At 48.0% G+C, this 24,727-nt stretch overlaps 1 protein-coding gene across 1 annotated transcript in view; it reads right to left on the reverse strand.

Moving 5' to 3' along the window:
• LOC127215027 (uncharacterized) overlaps window positions 1-24,727 on the reverse strand; it is a 125,539-nt gene that overhangs the window by 86,581 nt on the left and 14,231 nt on the right. Inside the window, exons 8-15 of the mRNA XM_051175325.1 lie at window positions 23,068-23,214; window positions 20,013-20,114; window positions 16,573-16,734; window positions 10,570-10,682; window positions 10,177-10,309; window positions 9,719-9,922; window positions 6,799-6,991; window positions 4,275-4,402 (exon numbers count right to left, since the gene is read on the reverse strand). Coding sequence (XP_051031282.1) covers window positions 4,275-4,402; window positions 6,799-6,991; window positions 9,719-9,922; window positions 10,177-10,309; window positions 10,570-10,682; window positions 16,573-16,734; window positions 20,013-20,114; window positions 23,068-23,214 — 1,182 coding nt within the window. The remainder of the gene's footprint in view (window positions 1-4,274; window positions 4,403-6,798; window positions 6,992-9,718; window positions 9,923-10,176; window positions 10,310-10,569; window positions 10,683-16,572; window positions 16,735-20,012; window positions 20,115-23,067; window positions 23,215-24,727) is intronic.

A 24,727-nucleotide genomic window follows, 5' to 3' on the forward strand; every position in this document is an offset into this window, starting at 1 on the left:
GTCCCCCAAGCCACTTAAGTTGACATCAGCTCTAACTTTATGAGTCTTCATACATACAGTGGATATTTTAAGAACTCAAAAGAACTTAATATGTCCCAGAACTTCTTAAGTGGTGACACCAATGTATTTAGCAATTGAAAACAGCTGAGGAGAATTGGCAGAGCAGTCAGTACAGGGGTCAGGGATCAACTGTATCTCGGATGGAAATTTGGCTCAGTCATTTAAGATGGGCTCTTTGGCTAGAATTTCTGACTTGGAAAACCATAATTTACAATTTTGGCCCAGGAATCTCAGTGTCTATAGGGAACTTATTTTCAGGGTAGGATGGAGGGGAATATTTTCAATGATGGTTTTAAATTAAAATAGTTTCATACTCCCTGGAAGGAGGCAGTTTTGATGGTTTGGAACTACAAATGAACTACAGCTTGGTTTTTCTGACCTTTCTGCCCTGTGATTCTTCTATTGCTATTGAATCCTGCCTGAGGCTTCCATGAAAGAGAAAGAGAACACTCTTGAATGCACATGTACAGACACACACGCGCGCACACACACACACACACACACACACACACACACAAAGTTTGTGCCTGGAGTAATGAGTTTGCTTTGTTTACATTTAATACAGCCACCTGCAGCAAGTTGGTCAACGTAAGGTTTTAACTGGCAGGTCAAGGTTAGCTGGGAAGACACCTGTCTTCCAAAGTCTGAGGCTTGCCCCTTCTCAGCTGAGACGGTTGTTTCCAAGTGACCAGTGACCAGTGACATACCTCTCCATGAGTAACTGACCAAAGGACAAATAAAATCGTTAACCATCTATTCCGCTACAAACACAGTTCAAAGAAACCACTCCCACTTCCCGGTTTCAGACCACATCACAGCTGTGGTAGTCTGGTTCCCCCCTCCCACACCCACCTCCTGGTACAGCCCTACACAGCTGCCACCTGAGCGAGGGTCTTTGGGGGATCATCTTCCTCAACGCTTTACTGTGCTCCACGTCAGTGGGCGCCCACCAACTCTTTCCTGTTGACTCTCACAGCTCGCCCCACAAAGGTGGGCGTCATCAGGGTCCACTCAGACTCTCCAGCCTTTCCCACTCATGGTTGTGAGTTAACATCCACAGTCAAGGCTCAGCCCGTATCTACTTAACAGCTTTGGACCTAAAACACCACATCTGGTTCACAATGGCGTGTGTGCCTGTGCACACGCTTTCATCTTCTTTAATGCCGCCCTATTCCTCTCATACTCTGCTTTAGTTACCACCTTCCTTCCTGACCCCCAGGAAGCCCTTTCAAATCCCTTTCTCCTCTTACTCCAAAATTCATACCCAACCCCTAACTCCTACCATGTGCCCTCATTTCCGGCTCTCATAGCCACATCCTTATTATCAGGTTCCTTCTAAACTCTCCAGATCAGCACTGGAGGTGACCTCCTCTCTCAGGGTTTCTTATTCAATCCATCCTCGATGGGTGGTGATAGCCCACTCTGAGTTCGAGGCCAGCTTGGTCTACAGAGTAAGATCCAGGAAAGCCAGGGCTACACGAAGAATCCCTATCCCAATGAAACAACAACAACAAAAAAATCTTCTTCTGCCATACGTCTTATGACTCTTTTAATGGTGAGATTAAATGTCCTTTCCTCTGAGAAGACTTAATGATAATTTTCTAAACTTTCACAGTCCCCAAACAAGACATCTCTTTCCACTGATGTTCCCCAGTGCTGGAATGTGCTCCAGTTACACGGATGCTTTGCTTAGAGACTGGATACACTTTTATAGACCATGAATTTCTCCTTTTCTGTGACTTGTAGAAATGTATTTTAATTTTTATGATAATAAATATCAGTATTTTGTTTGTTGCTTTTTGAGACAGTGTTTCTCTGAGTAGCCCTGGCTGTCTTGGAACTCACTCTGTAGACCAGGCTGGCCTCAAACTCAGAGATCACCTGCCTCTGCCTCCTGAGTTCTGGCATTAAAGGTGTACACTACCACCCTGATAACCATCAGCCTTATATGTGAGTATTTATTCCAGAGCTCCCATCCAGAGGCCTTTTAAACAGTAAGGCGTATGCTCATAACTGTCATAGAAACCCTTGGGCTTTCAGGATGAAGGATCCACCTTTGTGAAAACCTTGTACATGTAAGACCCCAACACCTTCCTTAGATTTTAAGCGTCTTAAAGATGTGAGTCATCTTTTGTGTGTATGTATGGATCTCCAAAACAGCACGTACTGGCTGCTGATTCACGGACTTGAGTTCAGTTCCCAGTGCCCGTGTTGGGGGGCTCTCACCTGCCTCTAACTTTAGTTCCAAGAGATCTACCGCCACAGGCCTCCACAGATGCCTGCACTCAGGTGTACGTAACCTCACACACATAATTAAAAAGAAAACTAAGCCTTTGTAAAGCCTCTATCAATAAGTGATGATTGGAAGGGCTAAATAATGAAGATGTGTTACATTTGTTTGTGCCATGGAACATTTGTTTAGTGATGCGAAGATGTGCTGCATTCTTCTATCTTGCATTTGTTTAACTCTGTGAAGCTGTGTTACTCTGCCTGTCTAAAACACCTGATGGTCTAATAAAGAGCTGAACGGCCAACAGCAGGGCAGGATCAAGTATGGACAGGGCTGGGAGGCAGAGGAAATAAATAGGAGAAATCTGGGAAGAGCAGATCTAGGAGGAGAGACAGAAAAGGGCTCCAGGCGCCAGTCCCACAGCTACACAGCAAGCCACAGAGTAAAAGGTAAAGAAAGGTATACAGGGTACAGAAAGATAAAAGCCCACAGGCAAAAGGTGGATGCCATAATTAAGTTAAGAAAAGCTGGCAAGAAACAAGCCAAGCAAACGGTGGACATTCATAAAAAAAAGAATAAGCCTCCATGTGATAATTTGGGAGCTGGGTGGTGTGTCTCCAAAGACCCAGAGCCAAATGAGTTAAAACAACACCACCTGCAAGTCACATTCCTTACTAAGATGTGAACCCCTGAGGATGTGCTTGGTGAGTTAGCTGGTTGCAATCCTTGCTTTGTAGCCAGCCTCCTCCTGCTGTGCGCAGCACTTCCTGCTTCCTGAGGACTATGCTCGGTACTCCACGATTATGTGGTGGCTGGGATGTGTCAGGCACTGCCTCTCTGTAGGCTTTGCCTCTGTGTAGGCTTGTCTCTGTGACTGGATTGTGAGCACGAACCACTCATTCTTACTGCCAGCATACACATGCTAGGAAGAGCCTGAATCTCAGAGCCCGCTAACAAATATGCCCGCAAGATAAAGTAGGATCCTTCGCATTTTATTTTCTGTGATGAAGAACCACAAGGAAAATAAAATTCAACTGGGCCTGGTGACATGGTCCTTTGTAATTCCAGCTCCTTAGGAAGCTGACATAGGAGGACCACAGTTCAAGGCCAGCCTGGGCTACTTAGTGAGCTTTGCCTCATAATGAAAAGTAAAAATCAGGAGTCTAGAGAGATGACTCCACAGTTCAGAGCACTTACTGCTCTTGCAGAGGACCAGAGTTCGATTCCCAGTTCCCACATGGTGGTTCACAGCCATAACTCCAGTTCCAGGGAGATCTGATGCCCTCTTCTGGTCTCAAAGGGTACCAGGCATACATGCGGTGTGCATTCATGCACGTAGGCAAAACATACATACAAAATAAAATAAATCTTAAAAAAAAAAAAAAACCTCTAAAATATAAAGGAAAAAGCAAAAAGAGAAGTTTGGTTATAGCTCAGCTGTAAATAACTTATGTGTAGTGAACAAGGCCTGAGGTTATTCTTCAGTGACTCCCACAATCAAGTACACACACACTCATTCACACACTCACACAAACACACACTCATTCACACACTCACACACAAACACACTCACTCACACTCACACTCACACACAGCCACACTCACAACTCACATACTCTCACACACTCATACACACTCACACACACTCTCTCACACCCAAACACACACACTCTCACACACACACTCACACAGTGTTCAAACTGTGTGAACAATAAACTCAAATTAATTAATTAAAGCTTTATTGCTGTAGTGGGATATTCACTTTGTCTCCTTCTGTGGCCTGTTTTGGTGCAAGCAGACTTAGATGTTTAGCTTTGTCTACTTTTTGTTTGAGACAGTCTTGTTATGCAACCAGCTGACCTGGAGCTCATCCGTAGTCCAGGCTGGCTTCACTTGCAGACTCTGGGTACTGTGATCCCAGGCGTATACCACCGCAGTTGGCAGACAGACCTTTTAGAGACCGTTTGCCTTCTAGAAATCATACCTGGCGTTTGCTTTCTAGCAGATTGGCTTCCCAGGTCCACAGGTCACACAGCACAGCAAATCTGTCCACACTGGCATGGGCCCAGGCCCAGTGCTGACTGCTCTTGGACTTGCCGCTGTCTCTGTGGCCTGGGAAGAATCCAGGGGTATGGTTAGAGACGGCCTTCTCAGACACTCCTTCTCTGAGGGACATGGAGACTCCACCTCAGGAGTAGATCTGAGCCAGCAACTGGGACTCCCCAGAGTCAACTGAGGAGCCACCTGCGAAGACCAGGCCCAAAGTCTACACTTGAGTTTTGTTTCACTTTCTAAATTTAAAGACTAATACTTTTTTTTTTTTTTTTTTTTTTTGGTTTTCTCCAAGATAGAGTTCCTCTGTAGCTTTGGAGCCTGTCCTGGAACTCGCTCTTGTAGACCAGGCTGGTCTGGAACTCACAGACATCCGCCTGCCTCTGTCTCCTGAGTGCTGGGATTAATGGCGTGCACCACGACTGCCTGGTTTAGTAATTACTTTTTTTTCTCTCTTTTCGGATACAGGGCCTCACTGCATCACCCTTGCTTGCCTAGAACTTGATATATAGACCGCCTGGCCTGAAACTCACAGAGATCCACCCACTTTTGCCTCCTGGGGGCGGGGATTACAAGTGTGGGCCACCACCTCCAGCTCAATGAGCCAGTCTCATGTAGCTGAGGGTGAACTTCTGACCCTCCTGTCTGCGGACATCACTGACATGTCTGCGGTGCCCAGGCAGTGCTGGAGATGGAGCCCAGGGCTTCCTGCATCCTTGGCAAGCACTTGACCAAATAAACTACACCCTAACCCTTGAAATCTGTTTAGAAATAAAACCAGCTGACATGAAATCTTTGCTAAAATGTCCCTGAATTTACAGCATTAAAGGTAGCACATACATTTCTCCCAACTCAGATTATTGTCCTTTTTCTCTTTCTCCCCGTGTGTGTGTGTGTGTGTGTGTGTGAGTATGTGTGTGTATGTGTGAGTGTGTGTGTGTGGTGTATGTGTGTGAGTGTGTATATGTGCGTGTATGTGTGAGTGTGTATATGTGTGTGAGTATGTGTGTGTCTGTGTGTATGTGAGTGTGTATGTGTGAGTATGTGTGTGTGTGTATATGTGTGAGTATGTGTAAGTGTGTATATGTGTGAGTGTGAGTGTGTGTGGGTGAATTTAGGTCCTAATGACTGCAAGGCAGGCACTTGTGCTGACTGAGCCATCTCCCCAACCCTAATATTTTCATTAATGTTAGCTGTGTCCAAAATTTCCAGAGAGCCTTCTAAGACATTCTGTCATTGCACCAATTGCCAATCAATCACTTAGTCATCATCACCATTTGGCTGAAGTGTTTTCTGTAGGGTTGGTATTGGCTTCACTGCCAACATGATTCCTGCTTCCAGTTTGTAAGTGGCCTGCTTCAGGGGAAAATACTGGAAGGCAAGAAATACCCAGATACTGATGGGTGACCTGAAGAATTGTTGGGTCTGTGATGGATGTTTAGCAAGAGCCAGGCTCTGACGCGGGTCCTCTCAGGCAGCAGCTGGGAAAGCAGTTCACAATGTCTGGTAGAGAGCCCTGCTGGCCAGTTTCAGTGAAAGGTGTCCTTGTGGTTGAATGTGTTTCAATGGCATTACATTCGCAGCAGACAGAAATAGTTACACGGGGTGATCAATCAATGTGGACAAAAGTTGTGTAACCAGTGAGGGGAAAAGCTAGGAGCTGAAATGAAATGTTCTAGAGTGCTCAGATACTCACAGTTGTAGCAGTGACTGCATATTCTAATATGTATTAAATTAACTCTGCCTGGGATCTGAAAGTCAGTTGTCAAACACTCTTGGGGAGGCACTTTCTAGCAGGATGAAGGCGGATTACCATCTGTCACGGTCTACATGAATTATAACTCAGCATGAACACCTTCTGAACACCTGCTGTGCTGCAATGGGTTTAGACATCCTTAGCTCTTCCCAAATGCAACAGGGAATGCCACTGAGAAACAGCCTCGCCTTCCCTACTTTTAAACTGGAAGTCTAGTGCCACAAAGAAACAAGAACGGTGATTGTGGGCTGCCTCATCAGCCCCAGGCATGGGCCCTCCTTCTGGGACTTGTCTGGCATTCACTTAGCCAGATCCCCTGGCATGCCCATGGTTTCCTGTTAGGAATCCAGTGATGTCAGTTGGCTCAGGAGAAACATCATTCGTCACACTTGCGGCCTTTGCTCTCCCCAGGGCCCTGTACCACATCCCTTCTACCCAATGGGCGATGTAGAACTGCACTGTAACCACAGCAAGAACTACAAGCGGTCACCTACGAGCACAGCTCCATCACAAAGCACTGAGCCCCACGAGTGCACACACTTGGGTAAGGCGCAGTGTACGCCTACTCAAGTTCTAAACACTATTGTTTGGTCACTGGCTTATTCGTTTTTTGTTTTTGTGCACACCGACCTAATACTCTTCCTTGGAGCTTCTTCTCCAGCCCTGGCCAGTTGGTTTTTTAAAAAATCATCCCCCTTACTTTTTTCTTTCTCAATGTAGTGACTGGCAATGAGCAGCAGCTCTGACTCCAGCTCCCTCAGATCCCGAAGGGCACAGTCATACATGACATACAGGCCAAGCTGGTCCTGCGTGTGGACACAGCCAGCTTGTGTGCTGTGGGAGTCGTCCTGGTTGTCAACTTCCGAGAACTCCAGGAATTGCATGCCGTGGGTCTGGGGGAAGAAGGCCAAACCCCAAAGTTACTGGAAAAGGGAGAGTTGTATTCTGTCAGTCCAAACGGCCCAGGCAGTGGGTTTCTCCTCCCACACAGCAGGCTGCTGGGGCACAACCACAAGCCAAGAGCTGAATTATATATGGAGGCTCCTGTCAAACACTGAAATTTTGTTTACAGCAAAGAATTCAAACACTTTATCTCCCCCACCTTATAAGACCTTTGTGCAATGTTCCAGTCTTCCCACCTGGTAAAACTTTGGTTTATACAAAGGCCTGCTGCATCCTCACAACTCAAGTGAGTGACGGGCCACCTGCATTCGGTGAAAGCCCAGTGAATTTGCCATCTACACGTGCTTGCTTCTCCACTTTTATGAAACGAAGGTGAAGCTCTGCCTTGGTAAGGCCCGTTCATTGGAGTAGGTGTCTCTTTCTTTGTGCCTGGGGCACGGGTGCCCTCCTCAGTTTCTGTCACCCACGTCTAGTCTTCAGGACATTTAGAAGGTAACAAACAGGAACCAGAGCTGTCTCCTGGTGTTAGTGTGTGTGTGTGTGTGATATAAATGGGTTAATTTAAGTTATAAGAGGTGGTTAGGAACAAGGCTGTCAAGTGTAAGCCTTCATAATTAATAAGTGTCTGTGTCACTGTTTGTGAGCTGGTGGCCCAAAGAAAAATCCGACTACAGTGTCTATCACACAGCTGTGGTATGACCAACACAGGAAGAGTCCGGCTCCCCTGCACAGGTGCATGAAGAAGGAAGCCAAGCAGGCCTGTGGCTGAGCTTACAGGAGTAAGGAGCCTGAGGGGAGGTGATCAGGGCAGACGTCGAGTGTGGTGAGGGGGTAGGAGGTGCAAGAGCTCAAGGAAGGGGGGAGGGGGGAGGGAGGATGGGGAGCAGGGGAGGGAGGAGGAAAGGGAGGATGGGGAGGAGGGCGAAGAGGAGGGGGAGGAGGAGGGGGAGGAGGAGGGGGACGAAGGTGGGGAGGATGGGAGGGAGGAGGAAAGGGAGGATGGGGAGGAGGGCAAAGAGGAGGGGGAGGAGGAGGGGGAGGAGGAGGGGGACGAAGGTGGGGAGGATGGGAGGGAGGAGGAAAGGGAGGAGGGGGAGGAGGGAGAGGATGAGGGGGAGGAGGAGGGGGAGGAGGGGGAGGAGGAGGGGAAGGAGGGAGAAGAGCAGGGGAAGGAGGAGGGGGAGGAGCGCTGTCCTGGACTTTGAGTGGAAGACTACGCCACTGGGTGAGGAAAATAAAATACTCCCTGAGATCCAGAGCTGCACTGTCCAATATGGCTTCCTGTAGGTAATATGCGCCAGCTTCTATAGATCCAGACAAAAGTTTGACCCCGTCTTACCATTGATTTTTTAAATATTGATTACATGTGAGAATAATGTATCTGGTACATAGGGTTACATGGTTGTGCTAAAATTAATTGCACACGTTTCTCCGTGTCTTAAATGCAGCTACTAGGAAACTGTAAACGTTACATTGCTGTCAGTATTTTTCTGCCACCCAGGGAAACCTGTCCAGACTCCACGCGTACAGCAACAGTTAACAACAAACCTCCCTGTCTTACAGGTGCGCCGGGCTGTCAGGACCACAGTTCAGAATATGACATGTCTGAAGCTAAATCAGTTTATTTTTTATATTTGTCAATCTAATTTCATTCTTCTTAAAATTTATTTTCAAGACATTTATTTATTGTATGTGTGTGCGTGGGTGCTCGAGACACAGTGAGTGTGCAAATGCACACACATACGTCACAAGTATGGAGGTCAGAGGTCAATTTACAGGAGTCACGTTTTCCTTCAACCACGTTGGTCCTAGGGATTCTATTCGGGTCCTAATTCCTGAAGGCAAGCGTCTTTACCCCATGAGCCATCTTGCTGGCCTTTCAATTCTTCTTTTTTGAGATGGTCCCACGAGGTAACCGGGATGGGCTCACACTCTGGTGTGCTTATACTACAGGCGTGCATGAAACACTGTGCCTGGCTTAATCTAGAATCTTTTGGGCAAACAGAAGTTAGAAAGTCTCATGTAGACAGGTCTGGCCCCTAGCCATGTACCTGAAGATGACCTTGAACTCCAGATATTTCTACCCAGACCTCAGAGTGCTAGGACTACACATTGGCATGTTGTTGTCAGAGAGCGTCTTGTGAGAACATGAGAGTCAGGCCAGGAGAGGGAAGGACTTCTCACATCTGTTCACACGAAAGCAACTACCCACTGGTCAGATCCTTCCCTTCCTGAGGTGGTTCCAGACTCTGCGCTCTGGCTGCTTCCTGCTCTCCAGTGGTCACTGTTGGGGATGTTTGTTCCTTAGCTTAGGTCTGAGACAGAGGCCTCATTAACACACGCAGCTCAGGAGACTCTGAACCGCAAGTTCCCTCTGCTTGGCTTCCACATTCTCTGATGACAGGCTGTTCTCTGGTCACTGAGTTTAGCTGCACTTCCCGTTTCTCTACAGTTTATTGACATGCATTAACTGGGCCAATAATGGGTTTCACTGTGATTTTTATGTAGGTACATAATATGCTTCTGGCGTTTCTTACTCTCCTGTCTTCGGTCTCCATCCCTCAGCCTCCACTCCCAAATGGTTATTCCCAACCATGTTTATTTTGCTTAACATGACTCCCTGTTTGCCACCTCACTATGTTAAGGGACTGTAGTGCTAAGAAAACACAGTCGGAAGGCACACTAATCAGGGCATAAAAACCAGCGCAGTAACTCACCTTATGCTCAGCAGGGGTCCCGTGGACATAGTGATGAGCCCCCAGGCCTTGCGAGGTGCCCAGACCGCCTTTTGCCACATTTACCCAAGCATTATCTCCCACGGTGGGGACCAGTTTCCCTGAAACCAAGGTAAGGCCTGAAGTGTCAATTGTCAAAGTTCGCTCAACGGATCTGAAGTAGTTAAGAACTCCCAGACAGATGCGCTGGAACAGAGGAAGATCAAAGTCAGGGCACCGCCCTGTGCTTTGCCCTGCCCTACAGACCAGACCCTGATGGGGACTTCATGGGGACAGCCCTACTGTGGAGAAAGGAAGGCATGGTCTGCCCCTGGAAGGGACTGATGTCACACAGGAAAGACCCAGGAGGGAGAGAGCTGCTGTTAAAGGCAGGGATGCCCCGGCTCTAGACAGTCAGCCTTGTGCAGTGCCTGGGGCCAGCTGTGCCATAGTGCCCACACCTGTAGCTCCCGGATGTGCAGGTGGCGTAGACACAAGAAGGATAAGTAGGCCCCTCTCATCAGGACAGGGTTCTGGTCGGGCTCAGTCCCATCACTCAAGCCCAGCAGTTGCAGGGTCACGGCATAGTTGTATCTTTAGCACACAGAAGACATAGTATGAGAACCTCTCATCTGAAAGCAGCTCAGAAAACCTGCACATCCCACGGGGTACGTGACCGAACCCAAGGGGCTTTGCAATAGCCATGAAACGCACAGTCCTGGGGAGAATTCAGGTAGCTGACCCATGCTGACAGCTCTGCATTTATTCTGACTTCCTGTGGTTTTGAACTACACTCTCATCAGTCAGTTTCCTCAAGTTTTAAACCCATTTCCACGAGTCACCGATTTTATTACCCCGTCTCTGTCCTCCGCTTGACAGACCCGTCAGAACTCTGGCTGAGGCGTATTTTTGCGAGGTCCCCGTCGCTTGGTTCCACTGAGAGACCATCGTCCTTCACATTTTCATTCTGTCAAAAACAGCATTAGTTTGATTTGTAAACACTTGTGATATTGGCAAATCACAGGCCATCCTAGAAGTAAATGTCATGATTAAAGCGGATCAGATCTGCCAGTAAAGGTGTCTTCATCCCAGTCAGCATGTGGAAACCGAGATTCCTACAATGAATGAGGGAGAAGCTGTTTTCACCAGATAAGTCTGTGTCCTGTTGACATCTGTTATGTAAAATCCATTCCATTCTTGTCTTTTACATCATTCACTTTATTTAGAACACTTTTCAAGAATGTATATGCTTGACCTTTGATTCTCTCTCTGTGTGTGTGTGTATATGTGTAGTGTGTGTGTGTGCGCGTGTGGGGGTGAGTGCGTGTGAGCGTGTGTGTGAGCGTGTGTGTGGTGTGTGTGAGTGTGTGTGAGCATGTGTGTTTTGTGAGTGTGTGTATGTGTAGTGTGTGTGAGTGTGTGTGCATGTGTGACTGTGTTTGAGTATGTGAGTTGTGTATGTGTAGTGTGTGTGTGAGTGTGCATGTGAGTGATTTTGAGTATGTGTGTGTAGTGTGTGAGTGTGTGAATGTGTGTGTTTTGTGAGTGTGTGTATGTGTTGTGCATGTGTGGGTGAGTGTATGTGTGTGTGAGTGAGTGTGTGTGAGTGTGTGTGTGTTTGAGTGTGTGTGTGGGTGTGTGTGTGCCTGTATCTTCCCGCAGAAGCAGCCAGAACTTGCAGCTGGGTATCAGTTGCCTCCTTCAGTCACTTTGCCCCCGCTGACCTTTGGTTTTTGAGATAATGCCTCCTCTTGAATGCGGGGCTCACCGATCGTCTAGAATGATGAGTTTAATAAGGGCTCCTGTCAGGCCTCTTGTGGATGTGTGGTTGAGCATCCGACACATTCACTTATCCCGGTGCTCAGAAGGGTTCAGTCCTGTACCTGGACACCCGGGGACACCTGAGGCGGTGCTGTTTGTGACCCGTCCTAGGCCCTCTGAACAGCCTCTCCTGGTTGTCCTTTGGCTCCTAGACACACAGCCTGTTCTCCCGAAATGCACCCCTTTGTGATGCAGTGGCAGAGGCTGAGGTGGTAACCCGTCTGAGTTATACGCTTGCCAGTATCTGGTTGGTGGGATTGCATCATCTGAGGAGTATTCCAAATAGCCAGTTTCCTCTTTTATGACAGCAACGGAATATACATCCTGGCACTTGGCCACTCGGATGAACACGACATTTCCAAGCCTCGCCCTACTGGTCACTGTAGCCCTGTGATTAAGTAAATGGAGAACAGGAAGAGTGTGGATCAAAGTGCCAGCCATCTTGCAGCTTCTGGGAATATCCCAGAGAAGTAGGTTCCCCACCCCCAATTCTCCACCCTCCTCCTTGGAACAGGAATGTAACAGCTGGGGCTCTATTTCAGGCCATGTGACCTCGGGTACAGCAGCCACACCTGTTGAAACTTGAGGACAGAGCGCCTTTCAAGGGCTCCACGGAGCAGAGGGGCCAGTCAGCTCTGTGCTTGCTACCTAGATCCATCCATTGTTAGTCCAGGAGGAAAAGATGTAATTCCAACTTGTTTGCTCCCTTGCCATTCTGTTTTGTGACGCAGCTACTAGGAAACTGTAAACATTACATTGCTGTCAGTATTTTTCTGCCACCCAGGGAAAGCTGTCCAGACTCCACACGTACAGCAACAGTTAACAACAAACCTCCCTGTCTTACAGGTGCGCCGGGCTGTCAGGGCCACAGTTCAGAATATGACATGTCTGAAGCTAAATCAGTTTATTTTTTATATTTGTCAATCTAATTTCATTCTTCTTAAAATTTATTTTCAAGACATTTATTTATTGTATGTGTGTGTGTGTGGGTGCTCGAGACACAGTGAGTGTCATCTGAGGAAGGAAATCTCCGTATAAAGCTAGTTTAATGGGTCTAGTTCCTAGGCCTGGTTTTTAACAAGAGCTATTCCCTTCTGGCCTGCAGGGAAACATGTGGGCAGAACACTGTATATGTAATAAATAAATATGTAATTATTTAAAAAAAAGAAGAAGCTGGGGCCTAGAGAAAGCCTGGCCTGGAATTATTTTTAAAAAGGGTCCTTCTACCAGCTGCCTGGCCTAAACTCAGAACAGCAGTAGAAGTCATGATAAACAAGGAAAGACTGGAAAACTACAGGCAGATGAATCCAGGTAGATATAACTAAGGGAGCCCTGGATGAAGGCTGGAGCAGAGAGGGCGTTCGCGGGGAAAATGGGTGAAATCTGCCCGCACCCAGCTTAGTTGACATCATACACCAGGATTAGGTCCTCAGCTGACAGATGCCCTGTGATAACGTAAGATTCCAGTGGCAGGAAAACCCCATGTAACTTTTCTGTAAGCCCTGAACTATAAAAATAATTGTTTCATTAAAAAGTGAAACCCTAAAGAAAGCTTTATTCCCTGCCAGGCTCCTCCACAAGTAACTAACAACTGTGTTCTCTCACAACTGTCCAGACACCCAGCTCCGCCTCCCCTGTTCGGAACGGACGCCCTGGAGAAAGGAACTTGCCACAGCTCTTAGCTGCCATTCTCCAGCCTCAGAGTCAGAGCGCTGACCTCACACAGACGCTAAAAATGCTTGACAGCTACATGCTTGCAAAACTGCACCCAAGCCTCAGATCCAAGCCCACATTCCAGCACCCGCCCAGGTGCCTCTGTTTACCCAACCCTGATCTCACATGACTGCTACTCAACATTCAGAGTTGCAATATGAGTCCATGCGGGCCTTGATTCTGTATAAAGGGACAGAAATACTTACAGAGGTCGCCAATTATGACTCATGGTGAAATTGAGCAAAAAAAAAGTGTTGGTTGTTGACTCAGAATTTCTTTTCTTACACACTGCTGTCTTCCAGCCTGCCAGGAAAACTCTTTCTCCAGGCCATTTGTGAGGCTGGCTTTTCTTCATCCCTCAGGTCTTAGCTCAAATACACATGCCGCCCCAGATGGAGCTGGGCTGAGCTCTGTGGTGTGCACCCTCCACCCCTGTTCTCGGCCCCATAGTTTTCCTCACGGTGCTCACACGACAGAGGAACACTTGTGTGTCCCTATTTAATTCATTTTCCGAACATTGCATCCCAGGAGCAAGGATTGTGTATCATCCATTCCTGGAGCCCAGAACAACTCCAGGCATGAGAAACATGGCTGAAGGCAGGGAGGGAGGGATGGAGGAAGGGAGAGAGGGAAGATGGGAAGAAGAGGAGGAGGGAGAGAGGAGGAGGGAGATGAGACGGGGAGGGGGGGTGGAGGAAGGGAGGGAGGGAGCAGACAGGCAGGCTAATACATACGAGTGATGTGTGTGTTATATTTCTCAAGCTCCAACCCTGGAATTGAACATTTATGAGTATTCTAAGCCTCTTTATCATCTATCAACCACAAATCAACGTGAAAATACAGTGGTCATATTTGTCTGTCTTTGGCCAATTCCAAGAATAACATTCATAAATCAACAAATAGCCAGAGGAAGTAGTTTCCTTCCTCCTCCTCTCTCCGTTACCTCCTTCCCCTCCCCTCATTTCTCTGAAGACAATATCTCACTCTGCACCCCAGCCTCTCCTGCCTGGAGCTCACTCTGTACCCTGGGCTGCCCTGGAACTCTTGGTAACCCTCCTGCCTCCATCTTCATAGTGCTGGGATTATAGGTGTGAGCCACAGTGTCCAGCCTCCTCCTTCCCTGTCTTTGTAGCCCTTGGGAGACTGCCTTCAACTCAGCTTTGATGAGGGCAGACGGAAACCCATCCCACCCGACTCTCCCCCCGCCACCCCCACCCCGGAAGGAGCAGAGCTCAGGTAAAAGTGATGGCAGTTTCCTCTCCACTTGGCCCAGCACAGGCAAGCAGGAGCCTTCCAGCTTTCATTTCCAACATGGCTTCCCGTGCAGTTGCCTTAACTTATGCTTTCTGCCCCCAGCGCTCCTAACCCTGGTCCCTTGCTAGCCAGTGACACCGGACCTCAGCGCATCTGCACATTTTTTCAACATCCAACTCCACCCCCCTCCCTGGCCCTCTCTTCCTCTTATTTGCCTCCTTTAACCATTAGGCCCCCGAGACTTTAACGCTCTCTGCTTTCTCAGCCAATGAGAAAACAAATTTGTGATTACTGGCTTGAGGTTTTCTGGGTTTTTTTTCCGTTACTTTTCTTTTTTCTCTTCTTATTTTTTAGACAGGGTCTCATGAAGCCCAGATCAGCTTTGAACTTGAGGTGACCTTGAGGCTGGTTTCCTCCTGCCTCTGCCTCCCAAGCGCTGGGGTTACAGGAGGGCATGGCCATATCCAGGCCCTCAGATGTCAATACCTGAAATCTCAGGTAGAGGGGGGTTACTCGGTCTCTGAGTGAAACTGCCCAGCATGCACATAGCTGAGACTCAGACCAGCATGCACATAGCTGAGACTCAGACACCCAAGGCTGAATGCCTTGTCTGTTCTCGGGCTCCCCATCCCGTCAGTTTGGGTGAGGAAGCAGAAGACTCAGATACTTTTAATGTCCCCCTTGATAAACATTCCTCTCGGCGGTGACATATGTACCATAGGGCAAAATGGCAAGGTCCGCCCTCTGCCCGCTGAGGAGAGAGCACACTCACGGTTGGGTGTGGCAGGGGACCTGTACTGACATGCCCCTTTGCTGACTTATGTGGCTCACTGCGCTCTGCAGATGAAAATGGCAGAGGAAGTGTGTGTGTGTGCATCTGTGTTTGCTTCAGATGCTCTGGAGCCCGTCGGGTCCCACTTCCTCCAGCCTGGGATGATTGACAGTCCAGGGCGTGCCCCACACCTTTGATTTCCTGCCATCTCTGCCGCTCTGCAAGTCACTCCCCAAGTTCAGGCGATAGTCACGGGATAGGGGTTGTCGGGCATGTTAGCTGGAGGCTTTCCCCGGGCGTTACCACAGAGCTCTCCATGGGTCCTCTAGCCTTGAGCATGTGGACACCTGCCTCTGTCCCCCAGCAGGGACCAGTCCCGCCCCCTAACCTTTCACTCTTGCGCAACCCTCTTACTCTCTTCCCAGGGTGCAGCAGCATGCCGGTCCCTCTCGGGGGCCACTCCTCCCATCTTGTTCCCCCCAAGCTCACCTATTTCCCATTCCTTTCTCCATCCCTCTCTCTCTCTCTCTCTCTCTCTCTCTCTCTCTCTCTCTCTCTCTCTTTTCTGGCATTTCCTTTCAGACTACGAACACAACCGGGTCTTCCCGTCCTAAGTTAGCTATCAGTCACAAGCAAATAATGCAAATTCTGGTTTCAAAACCACCATGGTGCCACGGTCCAGACCAACGGCTGCTAATGCTGAGTAGGAGCATCCTCTCTCGGCTCAGCTTCACGCCTTTCTCTGACAACAGCCACCTGACTGGCTTCCCCGGATTTGATCTCTTCCTGCTTCGATCTGACTCACATGCTGCTGCCGCCCCACGAACCCTGCCAAAGTAGCCTCTGCGTTGGGCACTCCGCTCTCTTCAGTCTGGAGTGCATGGGCATCCACAGCCTGTCTTTCCTTCTCATCAAAAGGTTGGCTTCTCTCACTGTGCTCACCCACCCTTGTGCTGGCCTCCCCCCCCCCCACGTTAATTCTCTTCTTACTTCCTGGTGTTCCTCTTGCTTAGCCCACACTGTTAAGCAGTCCCTCGAGCACCTTTCACACAGAGTTCCACTGGCTGCACTGAGTTCTAGTCAGCACAGGACTTGCCGCTGTGAATCTGTGGAAGCTGATGGCGGGTAGGGTAGAATGAGGGCACTATGGCACTCACCTATCTGTGCGCTCCTTTTTCTGGTTATGAGAATTTACCTGCATATAATGGGGCTTTGATGTAGAGGGTGAATTCCTAAAGGTGACACCCAGGGCCAAAGGGAACAGAGAAGGCCAACAGACCCTGTGTTCCCGTCCTACCTGGTAGAGCTTGGTGTTGCTGTAAATATTCTGCCAGACTTCATCATAGTTGCACGGCTGCGAAGCCTGAGAAGTCGTGAAAGATGAGTGACATGGAGCCGTAGTCACTGTCCTTGCAGCGTGATCCTGCAACACCTGAGCGGCTTTCACAGGGTCAGAAATCTTTGGTAGAGCAGGGAGAAGAGACGGTTAGTAGACAAGAAGGTCCCGTGTTTTCTTTTTGTTGTTGTTGTTTTAAATGCATTTATTTGTTTGTGTGTGTATAGACTGTGTGTTTGTCTGTGTCTATATGTGAGTGTCTGTGTGTGTCTATGTCTGTGTGTGTTTCTGCATGTTTGTCTGTATGTGTGTTTGTGTGATTGATGCCTATGTGTGCGTGTCTGTGTGTGTTTATGAGTGTGTATATGTCTCCGCGTGTGTCTACGTCTATGGTTGTGTGTGTATATCTGTGTGTCTGTCTGTATGTGGGTTTGTGTGGTGTCTATGTGTGTGTATGTCTGTGTATGGGTGTCTGTGTCTATGTATGTGTGTCTGTTTGTCTATGTGTCTGTGTGTATGTCTCTATGTATGGGTGTCTGTGTGTGTGTGTGTATGTCTATGTATGGGTGTCTGTGTGTGTGTGTATGTCTATGTATGGGTGTCTGTGTGTGTGTGTGTGTCTATGTAAGGTTGTCTGTGTGTATGTGTGTGCACATGAGTGTATGTGTGTTACTGCATGTATGTGCAGGTCAGAGGACAACGTACTAGACTCTGTTCTCTTCTTTCATCACGTGTGTCCAGGGGATCAAACTCAAGTTGTGGAACTTAGAAGCCAGGGCCTCTACCTACTGAACCATCTCACTGGCCTCGGGATCCCTTGCTCAAGAATCTGGAAGGAGCCTTAAGTGAACCTTCCTTCTTTCAAAAACATCAGGGCTGAGGGCATGCATGCAAATACAGGTTCTCTCTGTCTCACCATATGAGCCTGTCATGGGTGGTACACACATACCAACCAACGACAGGCACACTACTGCAGTATTTTAATACCACAAAGAATTCTGAAGGTCATTTATTCCAATCCAGTCAAAATCCCAGAGACATATGTTGTGAGTATAAGAAAACTTCCTCATAAAATTCATGGGAAATCTCAAGGAACCCCAAGAGCCAAACAATTTTGAAAAAGAACAAGGCTGGAGGACTCGGGCTCCCTGAGTTTAGAAAATATTGAAAATAAATAGCAGTCAAAATAGTATGGTGTTGGTGTAAGGACAGGCTACAGGTCAATGGAACTCACTGGTAAACCCCACATACGTGGTCAAGGATGCTGGAGAACCGAATAGCCCCAGGCAGGATAGAGAAGCTTGGTTCTTGTATGTAGACATTGACTTAGATGAATTAAAGACACGAGGTTAAACCCTGAAAATACAAAACTCCCAGAAGGAAACAGAGAAGCCTCCTAAGAATAAATTTTAGGTTTATTTTGTTTAATGTATTTGAGTGTTGGACCTGCATATATGCACGTGTACCACGTGTGTGTCTGGAGCCTCTGCAGGTCAGAAGGCGTCACATCCCGTGGAACTGGAGTTATAGATGATCGTGAGCCACCGTACAGGGACTGGGAAACAAACTCAGGTCCGCAGCAAGATCCACCAAGGGCTCCGTTGCTGCGCCGTCTCTCCGCCCCCTGGGTGTTCTGTTCTTTTACTGTGGGTGTTTGTTTTTGACACCCAAAAGTTGGGGTGGGGTAAAAGGTGAAAGACAGAATTCCGTGAAACTGAAACCTTTTCTGACTCAAAGGATATAGAGACAGAATGAGCAGGTGGTTTATAGAATGAGGGGAACACTGCCTAGTCATGTATCTGACAAAGGAAATGTAACACATGAAGAACCCGAGCAAGGCCGGGAACGTGAAAAGCTCTTACAATTTAACAACATAACCTATCTACCAGATAAGAATTTGTCACCAGGGCGAAGGCCTTGAACTGGAACACCCTAAATATACAGGTAACCAGGAACAGTCTTAACATCACCAGAGGGACCCTGTCTCCCTGCGTTGTTTGTATGAAAGGGTATCAGCTAAACACACGCCAAAGACTAAAGGAACTAATGCAGTTAATGTGTGGTCCAGCTATTTTACTTCCTGGTATGTACCCAAAAGAATGGAAAACAAGCCCTCAGATATCCATATGCCAGTGTTCACAGCAATGTCCACAGCACCCACCATGGTCCTCAGCAGGTGGATGAGTAGACCTTAGTAGGTACTTGGCCTTGAAAGGGAAGAAGTTTCGGATGAGTTTTCCAGCATGGTGCTGAGTAAGCCAGTCCCCAAAAAGGGTGAGTAATGCATGGGTACACTCAGCTGAGGCGTCAGAAGAGCAGAATTGCTAGAAAGAGGAAGCAGTGGTTCTTGGGGAGAGCTGGGAAGAGGGGATGCTGGGAAACCGTTCAGTGCGGACAGTGTTGACGCTGTGACACGCGGGTGCTCTGGAGAGTCACTGCCCAGCGATGTGGACACGTTTAGCAGCAATGAACTCTGTACATAAGTAACGCAGCCAGTGAATTTCACAGAAAGTGATTTTCATCCAAGCTTCTGGTTTCAAAGATGAGGGAGTTTGAAAGCAAGGAGGCTGTACCGTTAGACCAGCACCACACACCGCTCAGCATCAAAGCAAAAAACAGCTCCTTTGACAGGTAGTTTTTATGTATTTATTTATTTATTTTATAAGACAGATTTTCACTGTGTCACCTGGGCTGTACTGGAACTCTGTGGAGACCTTGAACTCACAGAGACCATCTGCCTTTGCAGATTGCTGGGGTTTAAGGAGCATGCGTACTACCAAACCTGCGGAACTGACAATTTTTATTCTCTCTTGAAAGCTAGCTGGATTTTTAAAGTTTGCGAATTAGAATAGAAAGTTTGAAACAAGAGGCCAGAGAGTTGGCTCTAAGGATAAGAGCACTGACTGCTCTTCCAGAGGACCCAGGTTCAACTCCTAGCAGCACCCAGGTGGCTCACAACTGTCTGTAACTCCTTAGGGAACCCAACACCCTCTTCGGGCCCCCATGGCATTGGGCACACTCATGGTGCACAGATAACATGCAGGCAGAACATATAATAAATTAATTGTCTAGAAATTTAAAGAAAGAAAAGCTCAAAATAAAGTCTTCTTAGTGAACCCACATCAATTATTTTTGTTGTTGTTCTTTGTTTTTGTTTTGTTTTCTTTCTTTCTTTTTTTGGTTGTTTTTGTTTTTCAAGGCAGAGTTTCTCTGTGTGACCACCATGGCTGTCCCAGAACTCATGTAGACCTACCTGCCTCTGCCTCCTGAGAGCTGGGATTAAAGGCCTGTGCCACCAATGCCTGGTTTGTCTGTTTATTTTACGAGAAGGAAATTCCACATTTTTTGAGGATGACATGAACACGCCTCTTGCGTGTAATAGACTACGGCTATGTTCTCACCTTCAAAAGCTTTGACTGGACTTGCATTAGTTCATCTGGTCTTCTCCGTTCTTTGAGTCTGGTAAACATCTTCTTCTGCCAAGGATCACACTTTGGCTTGACCTAGTGGATGAATGTGTTCACAGGTCTCGATGGAAGCCACACAAAGATGGGAGGCCCTACCAAAGTGGATCTGCATCCCTGCTTGGAGGTTTGCTGGGGCATGTGAGGCCTTGGGAAGGGTGTGCATGGGCTATGGGGCTCTGAAAGGAGCCAGCCGTTCCTCTGGGCACTTGGCCTGTGCCACACAGGAGTTCCATCTGGACTATACGGCACAGACCACAGGCAGGAAGGAGCCTCGAGCCACCAGAACTGCCGGAGCAGAGGGGAGTCCTGAGCACTCAGCACTTAAAACTTCACTTCTTCTCTTAAGAAACTGTCTCTAACCTTAGCTCCGTGGCTATACATTCCATCATCAACATGCTGAACTCTCAAATTCATATCTCAGCGCAATTCCACCTGCAGACTGCCCGAGGCCACCTGTAACCAAGACTGTCTAGGAATGGATCCATACACAAAATGATAAACTCACTGAAAACCAAATATCTTTTTTGTAACCCAGTTGCGCAGTCCCCAAGAGCAAACTCTGTAGATTACAATACTGTGTTTTAGTGTCAAAAGCTTGGACACTCCTGACTGTCCTGCCCAAGTACACCTGTAATGTCTATGTTTGGGGATTAATTATAAGACACAGGGTCTACCCCGCCTACAGTGCCTGAGTTCAAGTCCCAGATGGAGGACAGTCTTGGGTTCCTCTCTTTCAGCCCACTTTCTGGGTGGTCTGTGTCTCTCCGAGACGTTGAAACCTGACCTGCAACATGATGTTTATAAGCAAGTGTGACTGGAGAGCAGATAAGTTATGATGGCAGAACCCAAGAGATGAAAATCAGCCCCTCATAAGAGGTCACAGGCTGGTACATGCCTCTCCCACCATAAAGGGATGGCAAAAACTCAGCAATCTGTAGCCTGAATACTGCCCTTGTCAGATGCCCAGCTGCACTGCCGGGCAGACCTGCTCAGCATCCAGAAATGTGAAAAGGAAAATGACTTTGCTTATAGCTACACACGTCACTGTACTTTGCCAAAGAAGCCTGGATGAACAGCAATAGTAGCAAATCACACCAGACTTTCCAAGTCTGGTTCCCAGCACACACATCTGGCTGCTTACAACTGCCTATAGCTAAAATTCCAGGGGATCTGGTGCCCTCTTCTGGCCTACAGTGGTACCTGCATGGCTGTGATACACAAACATATACTCAGGCAGGCACACACACACACACACACACACACACACACAGAGTTATATATGTATATGTACATATATATTACTCTTTAAAAGAATTCACAAACATACACTCAGGCAGGCACACACACACACAAACAAACAAAAAACTGGAAGTCTCAGGGTTTTGTTTCTTTTCCTCCTTCCTTTGTTCCTTCCTTTCTTCCTTTCCTTTGTGAAATAAGGCCTCGGTCTATAGCTGAACTACTGTGTTCTAAGCTGGTCTGGAACTCACTGAAGCCCAGGCTATTCTTGAACTGGTAGCAGGACTCCTACAACAACCTCCCAAGTTCTGGAACTACAAGCCTGAGGCGCCAGAGCTGGCTCTGGATTAACTGCTGCTTTGACCACAGGCTCTCAGGAACCTAACTTGGATTTCTGGATCTGCTAACTAACCCAGTGGTCTGGTTCTTTCTAGAACATAGACTACTTGGCTATTGAGATCTGGCTGTACTCCTCACCAACTAGTGTGCCACTGTGTTAACCCTGGTGCTCAGGCATCGTTGTTAATCCTGCATCTTCAATACCATGGGCCTGACATGGTAAGTATCCAGGAATAGTTTTAAACTAAAGCACTGGCTTTACACAAATCAATTATATTTCTGAGTATCACACTTTGTCCTTGCCACACATATGAAGCCATTAAAGGTGAGAAGGGAGCCTGGCATAGTGACATGCACCTGTAAGCCCCAGCATTTGAGAGGCCAAGGCAGGAGGATGGCCATGAGTTCAAGACCAGCTTTGGCTACAGAATAATAGCAGCTTTCAAAAGCTCTGTGTGCTGTGTGTGTGTACATGTGTGTTAAGTGTGTGTATGTTTGTGTGTGAGAGTGTGTGTGTATGTGAGGGAGTGTGTGTGAGAGAGAAAGAGTGTGTGTACATGTGTGTGAGTGTGTGTGAGTGTGTGTGTGAGATAGCGAAAGAGTGTGTGTACATGTGTGTGAGTGTGTGTGTGAGTGTGAGAGAATGTGTGTGTGAGTGAGAAAGAGAAAGAAAGAATGTGTGTGTGTGTGTGTGTGTGTGTGTGTTGGGAGGAGCTCTAGCCAAATATTGTGGCACACACCTGTAACGCCAGCACAAAGGGAGCTGATACAGGAGAACCAGGAGTTCAAGGCCATCCTTGGCCCCATAGTATAGTGAACAAGGCCAGTCTGGGCTATATGAAATTTCTGCCTTTTAAAGCAAACAGGTCGAAGAGACATAAATAAAAGAAGAAAGAAATGCAGATCTCTAGAGTGGGTTTCTGGTATTGGAGGAACTTCCAGCTCAGACAGTGGGGTGACTACCTTCAACGAAGAGCTGAGGAGGGGGAGTGGGGAGGACTCGGTGCACAGGAAGAGCTGAGGAGGGGGAGTGGGGAGGACTCGGTGACCAGGAAGAGCTGAGGAGGGGGAGTGGGGAGGACTCGGTGACCAGGAAGAGCTGAGGAGGGAGAGTGGGGAGGACTCGGTGACCAGGAAGAGCTGAGGAGGGGGAGTGGGGAGGACTCGGTGCACAGGAAGAGCTGAGGGAGAGTGGGGAGGACTTGGTGACCAGGGTGGGGCTTTGAGTGGTCTCTGTTGAGGACAGGCTTCTGTCCCCTAGCCCCTAGGGGACAATTCGCTCTGGGTACAAAAGGAACCAGAAGAGCCTGGTGATGCCAGGGTGCCTGCTCAGTTGGAGGGAAGGTTCTGGCATTGCTGCCGTCACAGGCAGTCCCCGGTCCCCGCAGCCCCCGGTCCCGGCAGCCCCTACCTTCACGAAGGGAACCCAGGCGGCTCTCTTTTTCAGGGTAGCAGCAGGTCCTGACAAATTCTGCACCTTAGCTCTTCCGGTCTCGTAGTCTGGGAATGTTCGCATCCTTTGTTGCTCCATGAAGATGCTCTGGAAGCTCTGAGAAACCTAAGGAGGATTAAGAAGAGAGGGATGGGGCCTTCCCAGAATGCCCAGCGTCGGCATAGCTGCTTACAGAGCTAGAACCACGGACCTTCAGAAGGTCTGCTTTCCCAAATCCCTCGGAAAGAGTACCTTTCCTTTTCTTCTTTCATCGCCTATTCTAAGAAGGCTTAAGCTAACACTCTGGGCTTCGCTCCCTGTCTAAAGCTGGTCTCCCCGGGTGCTTGTCCACCACATCGCTGACCTCCACGCCTGACTCAGCATTATGGTGTTTTCCTTCTTTTCTCTATCTTCTCTCTCGGGCACCTGCTGAGACTTATAGCTTGTCTGCTCCGGTGTTTTTCTCTTAAATGCCAATAAAAATTAAGAAGAGAGGGAAAGGAGGGAGGGTGGAAGGGAGTTTTGTCCAAGCATGAGGACCTGAGTTTGGATCCCGACACTTACATTAAAAACAAAACACAAAAAGCAGAGGAACAAACAAAAACCAGCCGTGACCACATGTGTTTAGCCCACCACTACTGGGTTAGGAGATGGGAGGTTCTCCAGCTCTGCTGGCCACCAGCCTAGCTCCAAGTTCAAGGGGACACTCTGTGTCAAGGAGTAAGGCAAGGTCAGGATAGATCAGGACACCGACTTCCTCCTCTGGTCCTCACACACAAACAAACGCACAGGCCTGCATTGCATACACATATACATGTTTACCACACACACTCACACATGTACACACACACACACACACACACACAAGAGATTGGAGGGAAAACACCTGGGATCTCAAACAGCTCTCACTCTCTATATCTATCTATCTATCTATCTATCTATCTATCTCCATCCATCCATCCATCCATCCATCTATCTATCTATCTATCTCCCTCCCTCCCTCCGTCCCTCCCACCCCCCATCTCCCCCCTCTCTTTCACACATACACAATTTTATCTTTTACTTATGTACACGGCTATTTTGCCCACATGTATGTCTATGTGCCTCATATGTTCAGTGCCCTAGGAGGCCAGAAGAAGGTGTTAGATCCCCCGGGACTGGATTTATAAGTGGTTGTGAGCCACCATGGTTCTGGGTGCTGGGAATCATATTTAGGTTCTCTGGAAGGGACCCAGGTCTTTTCATTGCTGAGCCATCTCTCTAGCCCCTACCGGTTGTCTTCAAAATCGCCCTGGAAAGGAAGTGACTCGTGAAGACATCTTTGTTATGACAGTGCTTAACGTGGACACCTCTGCGTGGCACACGTTCTCCATCTGTTATCATGGTCAGCACGTGTCACGTGTGCTGAATATCCGCTCCAAAGACCGGAAAAGCATTAACAATCCACTTGTATACATTGGGTTGGACCTTAAATATAAGCAGGACGCAAAACACCCACCTCTGAGAGATTCGGGCTCTCTGATGACTTGGGAAACTAGAACATCTAAGGGTTAAATAAATCCCGTCTCGGCAGCCTCAGAGATTCCAGTGAGAAGAGTCCAGATGCTATAATGTCAGTAATTATGGTGCCTGCTCATTC

The sequence above is a fragment of the Phodopus roborovskii genome, unplaced genomic scaffold (genome assembly GCF_943737965.1).
Source record: "Phodopus roborovskii unplaced genomic scaffold, PHOROB, whole genome shotgun sequence".
Lineage (NCBI taxonomy): Eukaryota > Metazoa > Chordata > Mammalia > Rodentia > Cricetidae > Phodopus > Phodopus roborovskii.